At 41.9% G+C, this 16,932-nt stretch overlaps 1 protein-coding gene across 1 annotated transcript in view; it reads right to left on the bottom strand.

Annotated features, from left to right (window-relative positions):
• Positions 1-16,932, bottom strand: part of tenm2a (teneurin transmembrane protein 2a) — a 346,633-nt gene that overhangs the window by 52,728 nt on the left and 276,973 nt on the right. Inside the window, exon 6 of the mRNA XM_014021396.1 lies at positions 11,270-11,508. Within this exon, the coding sequence (XP_013876850.1) occupies positions 11,270-11,508 (239 nt within the window). The remainder of the gene's footprint in view (positions 1-11,269; positions 11,509-16,932) is intronic.

The following is a 16,932-nucleotide window of genomic DNA, read 5'->3' as shown; positions in this document are numbered from 1 at the left end:
CACACACACACACACACACACACACACACACGGATGAGTGTAAAAGTTTTAGGGCAGGCTCGCTCCTTCTTGTTGCTTGTTTCTCTCTCTCTCTCTCCTCCCTCAGTTTTTTCTCTCTTTTATTTTGTGTGTGTGCGTTTCCTCGTATTTTTTATGTTTCATCTCTCTCACCCCGCCCTCCCTTGCTTCCCCCGGTCAAAGAAAAGCGCTGACACCTTGGCTGCTTCCCGGCCTCCACTGTCAGCTCTTTTTTTTTTTTTTTTTTTTCTTTTTTCACGGGGTGGAGGGAGGAGAGAATGGAGGAAGAGGGGAGGGGGCTGGTATAGAAAACAAAAGGCAGAGGGAAAAGTGCTCCTTCTGTGTGTTTTCTCTTATATCCGACCTTTGCCCTGTCCTCTTTAATCCCGCTGACCTTCACTCCGCTCCCTCTTTTTCTTTTAATTCCCCCTTTTTCTCCTTATCTCCGTCTGTCCTTCCTTGCAGATAACGCAGACACACACCTACAAACACACGCTCACGCCTAGATGGTATCACAGCAAGACGTCGATAGAAAGATTGCCTATTGAATCAGCTGGAGACAGTAAGCAATTGTGAATCTTTTGTGACGCCGCTCTCCATCTAGGTCACCCTCCAAGATCACATCAGACCGCGCTGCGGTTAGCTGATTGTGGATGTCTGTTTGTTGGGTTTATGTGTCGATGCTTGTGTGCTTTTCCCCCAAATTAGTTTCTCCCCTTTTACTTTGCTTTTCTTATTCCCTCCCCCCTCTTCCTTTGAGAAAACTGTGACACATTGACCAACAGGTGGCACTCTTACTCCTTTGTGACAAGAGCACAAAAGCTTTGCCAACAGGTTTCTTTGCAGCACAAGACACGAGAAAGACAAAGAGAGACACTTGTTATCACGCTCGTTACCATCCAACTCCCCCCCCACTTTTTAACAACACTTCTAACTGTGTTAGGGTGTAATTTAAGCCTAAAATGAAACTGCTGAAATTGACGTATTTAGCTTTGTGTTGCCATAATTTTAAGCATTTTCTTTTGTGATCGTAATTGCCGTAATTACTGTTTTCGGGCTGCATTTCGAGGCTTTATTAAGTGCAACGCCAATGAAGCCKATCTCAGCCGAAATCGACCAACAAAGACACGTGCGAGGGGCAAAAGAGCTGTAGTCCGTTTTCTTCTATTTATTTGAAATCTTTACGCACTCATTTTGACAGAAGCACACACGGGACAACACGCATGCACGTGCACACACGCACACACACACACACACACATGCAAAGATTACAGAGAAGCAGGTAGAACACCAGCGAACGTGTTGGATTAAAAATAGAACAGTGTCTTCAAGGGATTTTTTTTATGCAATCTCAATTCATAATTCAGAGAGGCAAAGTGCTCGCTTGTATCATCTGCAAAAGACAGCAAATGAAAAGAAAAAGCAACAGCACACGTGATCATGTGATGGGGGGAAAAACAACAAAAAACAAAGAAAAAAGCACAAAAGAAAAAAGAAAGATGGATGATGTGTCGGCTAAGCTCAGAACGAGGGAGCGTGAGAGAAAAGGGTAAGCGGTCAGGACTTTTTGGAGAAACTGTGTTAAACTTCAGCAGAAGAGGAGCAAAGAACAGAGAGAATACTGGAGGAACAGCAACAGAGAGAATATTTAAGAACGTATAAAATCTCCTTGGAAAAACAGGCTGCAGATGATGTGAGGGAAAGACGAACACACCCCTCCCCTCCCATGGATGGGATGGARAGGAACTGGAAAAAAATGGCAAAAGTGTTCACTGTTTAGGAAAGAGACAAATTCGGTGCACATTTAAAGGTTGTGGATAGATTTCTGCGTGAACAAGGAAAGGTGATTTTAGACTGAAAGTCATTGTTTTCCCCATCAAACACATTTAAATCACCTCCCTGTCACTGTCCTCTCCTGTCTCGTCTTATGTCTCTCACTTTTATCTGCTACGACTCAACCCCCCCGTCACTTTACATGACAGCTCCAATTGAACCAGATGTGACGCCGCTAATTGTACTAAAGACGCCGGCTGGCCTCTCGCATGTATTTGTATGTGATCTCTCGCGTTGCAACTAAAACTACACAGAGAGCACGCATATGCAACACATATTTGCCTTCTCCCCTGGCCATCCTGATAAATGCATATTAACTGTTCTAATTCGCCAGTAAATTAACAACTCTGACCTCAATTAGGGCGGTAATTGTAGCTAAGACCATCCCCGCCCCCTCCCTTTCGTTATTGGACTGGCTTCTAATTGGTTTAGAAAGATTTCTCCCTACTTCCTCTTATTTTATATAAATATAAACCTACCCCTGCTCTGTCTGAATCTCCAAGGCCTCACTTGGCTGGCTTAGTAGACAGTTTGTTGCCCAAAACAAACACATGCACACATAAAGGCCCCTGAGTGTGTATTTTGGTATCACTTACACCCCTTTCCCCCCCATCAACTGTGCAGCACAGGGGTCTAATATYGGAGAAAAAGTGAGGAAAGAATAGAGTTCCGCCCCAGGTTCTGAACATTCCGGCCTTTTGGGATATTACGTCAAATTTACCTCATGAAATGCGTTCATGTGCTCTATAAATAAAGACAGCCTTCTCTTTCTCTCGGCTCAGCTCGGAAGATGCTTCTTGCTGAGATCAGTTAGGTGCCTCAGACAAAGGGACGGGGGCGGCGGTTGGCTGCTGCCCTCGTGTGTGTGTGTGTGTGTGTGTGGGTCACATCCACTCTGAGAGACAAACCGTCTGCCTGCAAAGTGTGTTGCGCGCATCTGCGTATGCATGCTGCAAATTGCACGGGATTAACAACAAGCGCACAAAGCTGCAACCCCCGACGGGACCTCCTCACCCAGCTGATGCAACCGAACTGTAATTGACTGCAACACAAAAGGTTATGAGAGTTGCTCGCAGCTTTTTACCTGCTTAAACAGACAACTCACTGAATCACACAGCTGAAATGGCTTTCTTACTGGCACTGAAATATTGACAGCACCCTCCAGAGATGTAGCCGCATGCTCGTGTGTGYGTGTGTGTGTGATTGGCTAAATGAAAAGAGATGTGCATCTGAGTGATGTCCTCCTTTCTGAATCCTCATTTCCTCTTCAGATATCTGCACCGTGACCCTCCCCACCCTCCCCCACGTCGGCCCACTCTGCCTCACCTCGTCCCCGCCTTACCTCAGTCCTCTCCCCGCTCATCGATCTGTATTAGAAACAGGATATGAGGRACTATGCTATCTTATCACAGATCTCGGAGTGGGAGAGAATGAGTGAGGATGAAAGACATTTTGGAAGGCCGAGAGATGGAGAAACTGGAAGAAAGAGACTGGCGGGGGGAAAAAAAGGGTCGGAGAAAAGCGGTTTTGTTCGCTTTTGGCTTCATTCATCTCCTGTTTTAGGACACAAGACAGGTCCAGCGTCACGGCTCTAATTGGACAAATGATTGAATCCAGATAATACCCATGCTGATGAGAAAGGGAAATAAAAYGAATGAGGAAATAAATGAATGAAATGAGCCCAGGCACGCTAATGCAGGCAAAAAGAACACCACTTAAAGATGACATCACTCAGGCTTTGAAAACCTAGAGTTATTCACAAATTAAAGCTCAAAACCCTTTCTTCTAATCCAGGAAGCCAAAGGACAAGTGTTTCTGACTCAGACGATTGTGCCCTCTTGCTTTGTATTACCTGACCAGAACAGATGACCCATTTATCCCCTCGTGGTGCAGATGGTGTAGCACCTTGCGCCCGGTCCTGGCCGTGCTCTGCCCTTCTTTCCTGGACTGGCAGAGTGCAGGAAGATTCTAACCTTTATCAGCTCGGACACCCGCTCCACGTCTGAGCCGCGTGCCCAGGTTCCCGCGTTCGCCATATGCCCCGGCTGCGCCTTCACCTCCAAACACAAAAAGCGAGCGCGCAGCTACACGGACACCGGCGCTGGCAATGAGCGACACATCCTGACCTCTCGCTGTTCCACCTTGGATCGGCAGACGGGAAGCCACATGCGGCTGCGAGCGGGGACGGCAGGGTCAAGGAGCCCGGTTTTGGAGAGGAGCCACGATGCAAGAGCTGCAGATTGGACACAAACCCCAGCCACTGAAATATCCAAGGGGGATTCGTCCAAAACAACAACAACAACAACAACAAAAAACTTTAAAAGAACAACAACAAGCAAGTACATGGATAGTGTTTCTGCTCTAATGAATGACTAATAAGACATGAAAAAAAACAACACATTTTCTCAGAATTTTGTTTAGCCGGATGATTTAAAAATAGCTGATTTCTCATTTGCATTTTTCTTCCCTCAATTATAGCAGTTTTTACCTGAATGATGAAAAACACAACAAATAAATGCATTTTTTTTATCCATCATTACCTATCTGACTGGAGCGCCCGTTAACCTGCTACTCATGTGAATAAGTTTAGGTTACAGACACTGTATGCGTTTGATTGTGATGTATTTACACAGACGAACAGCACAGCTGCGAACGATAAAGCCATTAACATGTTATTATGTAAGGGGAGCGGCGATGCGAGCGCACCGAAGTGAGACACTTCTTCTAGCCCGGAGGAGTGAGGGCAGTAAGCGATTGTGATCAGTCTGGAGCGGCAGAGACGGCGGTGATGGATGGAAAGTGGTCGGCTCCGAGGCATGAAGGTCACACTTGATGGCAGCGTTTGCTGTGCGTGTGCGTGTGTGTGTGTGTGTGAGAGAGAGAGAGAGTTGTGTGGCTCTGTTTAATCAACAGACAGGGGGAGCTGAGAGTAAAAGCCTAAAACATGTTGTGTCAGTGTGTGTGTGTGAACGTGTGTGAATGTGTGTGCRCTCTCATTCATCAGGGCTGACAGAACCATGTGGGGTACGCCGCTGCTGCGCCCGGCGCATTCACCGTAAGAGCGCGCACGTTCACGTGAAACATTCCTGTGTAGGTGACACGAGCGCCCGCCAACGGGAGTTTACTCATAGAAGTCAAGGGCACACCTGTGTGTTTGTGTGTGTTTGTGTGTGAAAACAGTCCACGTGGACAAAACTGGCTTGACACACACTCCATCTTTCATCCATCACGCCAGCCTCACCTCCCTCTCCCAACCGCCACGCGTCTCCTTCTTATCGTTTTCTCCCCTCGTTTCCGTTGACACGCTCCGTCCTCCGAGGCTCACGTTCCTCCTCTCTCTCCTTTTGTTTTTTATCCTTCCCAACTTTTATTTTTGCCGTAGCCCCTTCTGCTTGTCCTCTGCAGTCTCCTTCTGTCCTTTCATCTGGCTGTCACACTCCCTCTGTCCCCCGCTCGCCGTGATCAATTAGGAGACATTAGTCCCACGGTTATTCCAGGTGACAGAAAGCCTCGGGAGGCCGAGCTCTCCTTCATTTCTCCTCCTTCTGACTCCATTYCTCCTCTCCACACCTGGATGTCTTATCGCTCATCCTCCTCAGCTTTCCTTAGTCCTTTCTTTTCTCAGCTCAAACGTCCCCTCGCCCTCCACATCATACGGCGCAGTGACATATCTTGACCCTCTTCTCCTTTGCCTCCCAAATGATCCATCCTCCACTTCCTGTCCCTGTTTATGTTTACTTTTGACCTCTGCCACATTTCATCCCCCTCCCCATCTGGCTTTTTCCCAGTGCTGCCATTCACAGCGACGGACCTGTCTCCTCTCCTGTATGCCAGCCGTTCACCTGTATCCTAGCAACCGCCTCTCCTTTGGCTGGGGTGCTCCATGCGGAGCAAGCAAACAAGACGCCGGGGGAATGAGGAACAAGCACTCCCGTTTATCCTCCTCCCTCCATCCGTTCAGTCATTCCTTCACATAGAGAGAGGAGGCCACACTCTGCTGGAGTTAGGAGGGAAAATACTTCCGCTACAACAACTCTTTCTTCTCAAACTGTTGTACAGAAATGATGAAATGCATGAATTCAGAGCTGCACTTGATTGTTTTTTTTTTTTGCTTCTATTTTTTTGTGTTTATGTGTTTATCTCATTCCCATGGCTTCGTTCTAACAGTAGGGTAGGGCTTCAAAGAAATATCGTCAGCCCTTCCCTTGAAGCATGTTTTTCTTAAAAGGCTCTCAGCGTGTTCACACGCATGTGTCTCCGRAAGATTGTCGGGCAATTTTTGAAGCTTTATTTATAGTTGTGAAAAAAGAAGAAAAGAAAAAAAGGAGGAAAGAAAAGAAAAACACACTCACAATGAGACTGAAAAGCGGTGTGCGCACACATTTTTACGAGGGGGTGCGGGAGGACCGACACACATACGCGCTCACAAAAAAAAAAAAAAGTGCTGCTCAGGCACATGTGTCCTGGTGTAATTTATGAGTGGGCTCCTGGGCGGACGCCTCAGAGGGGTCCTCTTCACGCTGCATGGCTCTGGRTGCTCTGCGCAATCCCCCCCAGCGATTGCCGGGGGCCTGCGCACGCCACGTGCGCGACGCGCAAACAAGGTACAACACAATCCCCCCTATGAGTGGTGAACTCGCTGCGCGCTTAACGCTACAAAAAGCTAGGTAAACACAAGAGGTTCAGGCTTGGCAGCACCGCTGCAGCTCTGTTCAGCACAGACGAAACACCCGAGCAGAACATCTCCCCACAGCTGAAGGTAAAAAACACACATATAACAACAAAAACAAAACATCTCAGCTTTGTTGACTGAATTCTAGTCAGTTTGGACAATTAGGTTTGTTGGTGAAGAATGTTTCTTTATCGGAACATAATTAATAATAATAATTAAAATGTACAAAGGCACAAGCTGAAATTAATAAAATGCAACAGAATATAGTGCGTTGTGCTTTTCTGTCTTAGAACTATAAATACATGAAAGGTCCTTGATGGAATCACCCACTACTTTGAATGGCAAAATTTTAGACTGRATTTTTAATGTTATATTTAGAGTTTAGAATATGTTGTGAAAGACTTCAAGCTTCTGTCACAGCAAAATTTAGGTCATTATCTATAAAAAAATGGCTAAGTTATCACCATTTTTACATTTTCTAAGGTCAGTTAGCTGTGATGTCCATCGTAAATGGGGTAGTCCCCAAACGTTTTAGAGTTATTCCTGATAGTTTCATTCAAATCTGTCCCAGAGTTCATGAGATATTTTGCTAACACGTCGTCACAGTTGACTTCATATTGTTAATGGCAAAATTTTCTGCAATCCAATATTGCTCATAATATGTTTTGRGGACATGTTTGCACTACTGCACTGCAAAAAATGTCCACCTAACCAAGTTTTAAAATCTTATATCCAGCCAAAAAATCTTTTTGATCTTGTTTTGAGACTGATTTACTAAACAAGAACTGATTGTGTAAGAATAATAATCTTGTTTTCAGAATGTGTAAGATTATTTGTCTTGTTAGGCTGAAAATTTGATTCAAATTAAGTCAAAAATTTCTACCAATGGAGTAAGAAAATTTTACTTGGTAAGATTCTTGAAATACTTGATTTGACTCAATGTTTTCTTATTTCAAGAGTCTTACTAAGTAAAATTTTCTTAGTGCATTGGCAGAAATTTTTGACTTAATTTGAGTCAAATTTTCAGGCTAACAAGACAAATAATCTTACACATTCTGAAAACAAGATTATTATTCTTACACAATCAGTTCTTGTTTAGTAAATCAGTCTCAAAACAAGATCAAAAAGACTTTTGGGCTGGATATAAGGTTTAAAACTTGGTAAGATGGACAGTTTTTGCAGTGCAAAGTATAGCAATGTTTGTGTTGTCTAAAATCAGTTGGCTCTGGCAGCCATCTTGAAATGAGTTGACTCCAAAAGTTAATCAGTTGTAGATGCACATCCAAACTCATAGTTTCATGAAAAAAGTTATTTTGGCAACAGACAAACCCAATTGATCAAAAACAACAACACCTCRCCATTTCAGATTTGCTTACTGAATTCTAGCCAATTGGACAATTAGGTTTGGTGGTGAAGCACTTTTCTTTATCAGACAGTACAAGTGAAAATACACAGCGAGAGCAGCTGAAACTATCAGACCCACTCAATTCCATTAAAAATGCAACACCACAGTGTACCGTTATTTGTGCTTTGCTGTTTTGTTTGCGCTATAAATACACCTATTAATAAAGTAATCTATTAGTTTGTCTGACAAGCTAATACCCCCAATTATTAAGACAGACAGGCCCTGTRGTTAAAATGTTTTGTCTGGCATGCACAGGCACTGATGTAGTGTTAAAAAGAAAAAAAAAAGGAAAGAAAAAAGCGTAAAGGCAGCAATTAGTCTGAATCAGACACATTTCACAATTTTTCTCTAATTAAATCTTTTTTTTTTTTTTTTACCAATTATTGAAAATATAGGCTTTGGTGTAAATATCTTTTATATCATTACAAAACATGAYGCTGTTCATAACATAATTTAATGACCTAGCATTTCTTTACATCACTTGCAACCTTTCATGTCAGTTTCAGTTTAAATTTATGTTGAGAAATCCTGGAGTTAAAACAGTTTTGGTCAAGCCTTGAAAATAAAATACTGCAATATTGTGAGACGTTCCGATCCCGTTCTGTGCTGAGAACGACTCTCAGCTACTTCCACGYTAAATTTTACATCAACCRTCTGAAAAAGTTAACAGAGATTTTACTGTTTTTGTGTTGGGTGATGTTGATAATTTGTAGTAGCCGCTTGGATTCAGATTGCCCCTAAATGGTAATCAATTGTAGATGTACAGCCAGTGATTACTTTCAGTGATTAAAATCTGTGAATTTTCACAAAAATATTTTGCTAACAGACAAACAGGGTTAATTACAAAATGATTGTCACGTGCAGTGTTTGGTTTGAACAATTCTAAGCTTTCACATCAAATTCTAGTAGAATATCTGTCAAACTGAATTATTGGTCATTTCTAATGTGAGCTTCAAAGGTTWATCAGTTGTAGAGGTATAACCAAAAATTATTTCCTAAAGGTTTCATTAAATCTGTTTAAGATATTTTACTAACAGAGAGATGTGGACACACACTGACAGACATGGGCAAAAACATCATCGCCTTATGGCGAGAGAGAAAAGTTGCTCCACTGCAAACCAGCCCTTTCACCTAAGCACGAGGGGTTATCTCTTCTACAGGCAGCCCTCCTCCTATCCTCCCTCACTGCTGCTCTGCAGCTCTGCACGTGGCCGTCCGGTGCAGTGTGACCGAGGAAAGCTCAGGAGGGGACGGATCTGTCTGTGTGCYCCAGGCAAAGGGGCCTTGATCTGCTCTGGAGGACACACACCGCTCTCAAGGSCACTGTGAGGGGGCACACAAAAGGTGGACACGAGCGCACACACGGGCGCACCCAGGAGCTCACATCCCGGAACGCAGCGAGTACAACACACGTATAAACTAAAACGGATTGTGGTGTATAATATATTTATAAAAATACGTGTCTAAATAATGTAAAAAAATGATATTAATAATGMATGCAGAGTCAGTGAGGGGGTTGTTCTTTCTGCTGATGCCACTGATTCCTAAAATCCACCCATCTGTTGACTCCTGTCTCTGGGGTAAGAGGCCAATCAGGGGCTCAGAGGCACATCTGCCTCCTTTCACTCACACCTACACAAGCACACACACACAAACGTGTTCCAAAATAGACATATTCAGATGTACATTTTCTGTTCCTCACTCTATTGTCTCAGTCTTGCACGCACACAGATGCAACAGCACGAGTCTACTTTTTCTTGACCAGTGTAGGAGGTCATAAAGAAAGAAAGAAAAAAAAAAAGGATCCATGCCCACACACTCCCACACACAGACACTCTGAGCGATACTTTTTCGTTCACACGGATCCGTCAGAATCTCCTCTGAGCGTCTGCCATTTCTTTAAGTATGACTATCGCACGCTGGCTCCAGATCAGTGAAGAACATCCACGTTCCTGCTGGGTTCGGTTAGGATTCCCACTCTGACTGATACCTGCTCAGAGGAACAGCCTCGGTGCGCCGATTTTCCTGCGTGTCTGACTGGCTGTGAACCGAGGCCGAGGCGTCTGCTGAGGCGGATTTTGACAGAGTGGCACAAGTGGAAAGGGACAAAGCACACGCTGTTAACCCCACACTTTTTTTTTTTTTAGGTTTTTAGGGTTTTCAGGTAAGAATAAGAGCAACGTSTTTCAGGTTAGCTCAACACAAATTGGGCTAAACATAAAAAAGGGTTGGCGTCCTTCATTTATTTTGATAATTTGTTGGCCATTYGTATCAAGCGCCTTTGTCCATTTGTATATATTTTCCTCCCCATTGACGTCCTTAAAGCGATCCCTGATTAGTTGTAACATTAGACTTTATTTGATAAACATTTATTTTAACTGTAAAATAAAGACTGTMAAAATACTGTAGGCTGTTTAGTTTTGTAAATTTTTTAAAATATATTTTAATACGGACGGAGCCATTTTTTTTACACACAAAGCATTCTGGGTAAATGATGACGTGGATAGGTCCTCAGTGTTAGCGAGCAATATCCACCCTGAAGGTTAATCTTGGACAATATCTGATGATCGACTCTTAAATAAAACCAGCGAGCGTTGACAGAGAGGAGAAGGTAGAAATGACTCAGCCTGTAACTGAAAATATGGATGGAGGACAACAGAGCTGCTTCATGGAAGAAGAACCTCAGTTAACCTTTGTGCTAGCGCCAATGCTATATTGCCTTATATGTATTAGCTCAGCGCAACAAACAAGCTAAACTGAGGTCCTCCATCCATATTTTCAGTTGCAGACTGAGTAATTTTTGTGTTCCCCTCTCTTTCATGTGGATGGAGGACTTCAGTGACGTGAGGAGAATGTGTAGCGCTGAGCTAATACATATATATGGTGATAGCGTCGGGGCTAATGATAAAGCTAACAGGCTAAGCTGAGGTTCTTCTTCCATAAAGCAGCTCTGTTGTCCTCCATCTATATTTTCAGTTCCAGGCTGAGTCATTTCTACCTTCTCCTCTCTGTCAACGCTCTCTGGTTTCATTTAAAAGAGTCGATCATCAGATATTGTCCAAGATTAACCTTCAGGGTGGATATAGCTCGCTAGCAGCCTCGCACCGAGGACCTATCCACGTCATCATTTACCCAGAATGCTTTGTGTGTAAATAAAATGGCCCTGTCTGTGTAATGTGTTTTTAAACTTTTAGTTAAAAAATGTTAAAACTGAACATCCTACAGTATTTTTACAGTCTTTATTTTACAGTTAAAATATATTGTTTATTAAATAAAGTCTAACGTTACAACGAATCATGGATCCCTTTAATGTATAATATTAAGTGTGCACTTTTCCTTACCGATGAAGTAGGACAGTAGGAYRGCGAGCAGGGCGGCAGCAGCGATTGCTGTCACTGCGGCACATTTCCAGCTGCAGTATTTGGACGGCTTCTTGAGCTTGAACGCTGAGCGAGAGAAAGTGTTTCTGGGTAGCAGGCGAGGGGGCGGAGAATACACCGTCCCGGACGTCAGGGGGTAGCCGGGCGAAGAGCTACTGAAGAGAGGCGTGGTCCCTGACGACGTCTTGAACAAGAAGTGTCTGCGGGAAAAACAAAATAAAAAAAGACAGTTTATCGTTACACCATGTATCAAAAATGATTTGCTGTATCAGTTTGTGCCACATCGGTATTGTAAAGGACTGCTTAAATTGCATTAAATCATAGGCTGTTATGGATATTTCAAGTGTCGCACATTAATACCCTGAATGCCAGTAATTTACTGTATCTGACCAATCAGATGTACTCTCCCAAGTTCCTGCATCCACTGTAGATAGAAGTGGTCAAGTCTTGGTAACTCCATTGTAGTGCCTTTTAAACTTAATCAAAGTTCAACAAAACAGTTTACCATGTGTTTTTCACACATACATCTACTAACATATACATTTTCTTGCAATCTACATTCATTTTTACAATCTTATTAATAATCTGATAAGCATGTAAAAGGATCAAAACACTTTTTGTGGATTGGAAGACAACCAGTTTCTCCTCTGTAGGGAGAAGTGTAACATTTCGATGTGATTGGTTGAACTCTTAAGACTATTTCCTATTTAAGATAATATTTTGGAACCTCTGAATTAATTTACTTGATAAAGGTCTAGTGGGGCAACAGTGGCAACAGAAGGGGTTCATCCTATAACTGGTGGGTTGCTGGTTCTGATCCCAGCTCCAYTCGTTTCAGTTGCTATGTCCTTGGACAAGCCACCTTGAGTAATGTGGGACATATTTATGTTTTTTAGAAAGGAAACAGGTCACAATACTGTGTCCAATATTTCCATACTGTCTAATGGGTGTGGACATTCTTAAATTGATTTCTCTTCTAATTCTACTCCGTTCCAGTTTTGAGCAATACTCTTCTTTTTTAAAAGCCGTCACATCTATTTTTTTGTTAACCCTTGCTTTGATGTCCCCTTTCATGGCTCGACGGCTGGACAAGATTGGAGGTGCACCTTTCGTTTGCTGTCCTCCTTGTCCCGAAGRGGTCAGAGCTCAGAGGGAACATAAAAAAAGGATTTTAACCTGCCCCTTTTCACTCATCTTACCCATTACCCTCTCCTATCACTGCACGTATTCACTCAACACTCGTCTTTTTCTATTCTCCATCTTTATATTTCTGTTTTAGCCTTGTTCCCCCTAAAAGATACCCCTCCAGTTATCATTTCTTTTTTCCCCCTTCTCTATCTCTCCTTGAGAAAATTCAATGGCGGGAGTACGACATAAAACACATGAAGAATTTTTCAAAGGACACTGTGAAAAAAAACAACACAAAAACAAACCATGGGTGAAACCTTTGTGTCATCTTTTGCGAGACATAATGCAGCACACAAGGGGAGTGAGAATCTGCCCCCACAAAGACCTCAGGTGGTGTGACAGAACAAAGCCCTSGGGTGAGTTTGACATATCATAGGAGGAAAGGTCACTCGACTGCCTCAGAGTTTGAGCAAAGAGAGACTTTGTCTCTGGGTGTTTGAGAAGACTTATTGTTTGTGACGGTGTGTGAAAGGGAGAATATTCTTCTACATCTAACTTTAAGTATTTCTGACCTTGGGAGTAAACACGGYAAAGGAAAGAGAATATATCAGGTGTTTTTTTCTGCATACAAAGCAAAGCTAGATTAGGCAAACAGCCACGGTTAATGAATAGTTCTGATACATTTCTGAATTACATATTTTATTTGTGTTTTTGGTGCTTCTGTCAGCTTTTAACTTTTTATGTGCTCAGAATGATAAAAGCTGTTTTGATTAAAGAAATTCCTTGAAGGAATGAATGTCACTTGCTCCCTTTTATGGCCATAATTTAGACCAAGATTGTCTGAATTAGAAAAACAATAGAGGTGAAGGCATTAGTTTTAAACCTCAAAAATAACATCTATTATTTGCTATTTCAKGCAATATGGCAAGATGCCATACTCAGAGAACGTGTTGCAAATSACTCTTAGGTACTACCACACCAAACTTTAGGTAAGTATCTGGAAATTTGACTGAATTAGAGACATTTTTGTGTTTGCTAAAGTTACTCAATCGTGGTAACCTCCTTGAATAGGCCTGATTCTAAAAATGAATCAGTTGATGTGAATTAAGTTGTGAGAGTTTCAGTAAGTTAGTTCACTGGTTCAAGAAATATTTTGTTAATGGTAGTGAAATATGAACAGACATAGGCAGCCAGATTTATAATTTAAAAGCTACCCACTGTGACCAGTATAAAAGCTGACAGTTTGACACTGTAGATTATCTTTCTGTTTCAGATATTTGTGTACAGCAGACTGACGTATAAGTCAATTTGCTTATTGAGATGTAGGGGTGTCCCGATCCGATATTGATATCGGATATCGGTCCGATATCAGCCAAAAAATGAGTATCGGATTTTATCGGCCTGCATAAAAAATGTCCGATATTAGTGCTCCGATATAAGCAGTTCAATCCAGCAGTTCACTGACTCCGCTCCAGTGTTTCTATCAGCAGCGCTTGGATCCAGCATATAGCGCTCACGTGATCACAACAACATGCTGCGCTAAGTTAGCAAGAATATCGGCAGCAGAACTTTCTATTTTCATCAGAAACAGAGTTGCAGCGAAGTGTAAAGTTGTCACGCACAAGTTTTCCGAGGGGGACAGAACCGTGAATGTTTTAAACCGGAGCGACAACTACTCTCCACCCTGGCAGCAGCTTTGCGGTTCGGCTCGGTTCAGCCTCGGTCCAGTGACCGCACACAGCCGCGCTGTTTCGGAACCTCCTCTCTGGTCCGGTCGGTGGTTCTAAGCTGGCAGAAGCGAGGACAGCACGCTTACAGTTTTGACATCCCGTGGATTAGYYCTTGAYGGACAGAAGAAAGGAGAGCGCAGCTTTTGTTTTGGAATATGAGCGCGACATGACGAGAGCAGTAATAAAAACTGCTCCCTGCAGGAGAGAGAGGCTGATCTCCACATGATGCTCAGAAAATGCAGCAGTAAGAAAGGTAGCAATCAATTTAAATAACTGACTAATTACTATTTATTTTTTGCACTTGTTATTTGAGTGATGTTTAATCTGTTTACACACTTGTTTGAGTGAAGATTAAGTGCAATGATCACGTTGTTTTGGTTACAATCAGTAAAAYTGGAGCTGTGGACTCTTAACTTTGAACAGACAATAATGTGGGGTTTTGTTTTGTCCCCACCTTCAGTTTTTTCCACCATAAAGCAGCACCAGGCTGACAGGTAGTAAAACAATAACCGAAGTGATTTTGAATTGTTATTTTATACTTTAAAATAACATTTTGTTTTTATTATGTTTTATTTTTCAGGGTATTATAATTTGTTATATTAAATTGTATAATGTTCTTCAGTTTAAAATGTATGTSATCCATTGGTTAAAAATAAATGGGTCAGTTTTTCTCAAACCTACTCTTTTTCACTGTTTGACCTGATCAAGACTTTTCTAAGATTTTACATTACAAAATAGGTAAAAGTGTGTGACTTGTACTGTTATTGTAATGGGTCAATATCGATATCGGTCAATATCGGTATCGGACAATTCTCAAAGTTGTGATATCGGTATCATATCGGAAGTGAAAAAGTGGTATCGGGACATCCCTAGTGAGATGATTATGTGGGCATCACCTGCACCGTGCTTCACAGATGAGCTTTTGTGCTTCGGATCATCAGCAGTTCCTTTCTTTCTCCACACTTTGGCCATTTCATCACTTTGGTAGAGATTAATCTTGGTCTCATCCATCCATAAGATTGTCTTCCAGAATCTTTGCAGCTCATCTCTGTGCCTCTTTGTAAATTTCAATCTGGCCTCTGATCCTTTTTACTGATGAGTCGTTTGCATCTTTGTGTATGGCCTCCATTTTTCTGCTCTCAGTCTTCTCCGAACAGTGGATTGTGATAACTACCCCGCACTGTGGAGGTCATTGGTGATGTCGCTTACTGATGTTTTTGGGTTTTTCTTCACATCTCTCACAATATTTCTGTCATCAACTACTGTTGTTTTCCTTGGCTGACCTGTTGGATGTGTCTTGCTCAGTAGTTTCTTTCTTATTCAGGACATTCCAAACTGTTGTGGCTCTGATTGATTCTCCTTCTTTTCTCAGCTTTTCTCCCACAGACAGCTCTCTTGTTTTCATGTTGGTTTATCCTCTTTAACAAAAAAATAAAAATAAAAAACTTTATAGGTTCAAACCCAGGCCAAAAAGTAGACTAGTCATGCAGAGCTATTTAATGTTTGAACAATCAACCTTAAAGGAAACACCTGGTTAATAAGAAACACCTGTCAGTCACATGTTCCAATAGTTTTACTCACTTGAAAATTGGATGGGTTCAAACAAAGSGTGGTATATTCTGAGGTGTTTGACACATCTACATGTAAAYACCAGGAAATAAAACTGACATTCTGAACTCYTGTCTCATGCTCATCTTAAACCCAAATGTGAACAACAAAAATAAGAGAATTTTTGCTGTTCCAATACTTTTGGAGTGGGCTGTTTTTATTTTTTGCAAATGTTTAGTGTTAAAAGGATAGTTCCAGGTTTTTTAAGTGGAGTTATGAGACCTTTGTGCAAGTAGTCAGTATTTTACCTACGTTAGACAATAGGTTCAGTTTTGGGAATTATAAATTTTATGGGTGAGTCWAGACAGGTACTTAGAAGTGAACCCATTTAAGAACCATTTTCAGCAATCTAAAAGGACTAAAGTCTCAACAAGTTTATTGCTACYAAAGCAAACACTATGTTGTAGATTTTAACATCAGCATTAGATCAAAATAAATGCCCAAATTTAACCCGCTCGTGTTGGTCAAAACAAAACTTTAGGAAGAGAGACAAAATGGTAAAATGTAAACTGCAGTTAAAGTGGCTGAAAACAGGAAACTGTGGCCTGGCTACAGCCTGATGACAATCAAGGAGGTGGAGGATTTTGTGGTGTTTGAAAAAAACAAAAAACGAGTGGAACCGGTCGACGTGTGCAAGCTTAGTGCTGTGTTATCAGCTGTTTAGTCACCGCAGGAGCACAGCCTGTTTGTCTTGGTTGCTTTAGTTTTTAAACGAAACTATTTACACAGAAAACCATAACTTTTTATAACTAATACTACAGTCTACTACCAGGCTACTACATTTACATTTTATGTCTATGCACAGGATTTTAGATTTTTGATCTGTGATAGCTCCTGACAACAGGATTACAGATTTATTACAGAAACAGTGTTGATGCATCAGGCTATGATGTAGGGAAGTGAATACCCCACTGCCAAATTCATTGTGTCATTTAAAGTGTGGATTTCTGCACAGACACTCATAGACTGGCAAGATGTAATGATTTCATTCTTATCACCACTGTAAAAAAGATTCAGGCTCAGGATTTTTTTTCCTTTAAGCCTAAATTTTTTTCAGCTTTTATATTCTTCGTATTTAGAAGTATTATTGTGCTACTGCTTTATTTTCAGATATTTTATTTCTCTAAAATGTTAATGCATACTATTTCTGTTTATAGG

Source organism: Austrofundulus limnaeus, unplaced genomic scaffold, assembly GCF_001266775.1.
Source record: "Austrofundulus limnaeus strain Quisiro unplaced genomic scaffold, Austrofundulus_limnaeus-1.0 Scaffold291, whole genome shotgun sequence".
Classification (NCBI taxonomy): Eukaryota; Metazoa; Chordata; class Actinopteri; order Cyprinodontiformes; family Rivulidae; genus Austrofundulus; species Austrofundulus limnaeus.
This window is presented reverse-complemented; position numbering and strand designations above follow the sequence as displayed.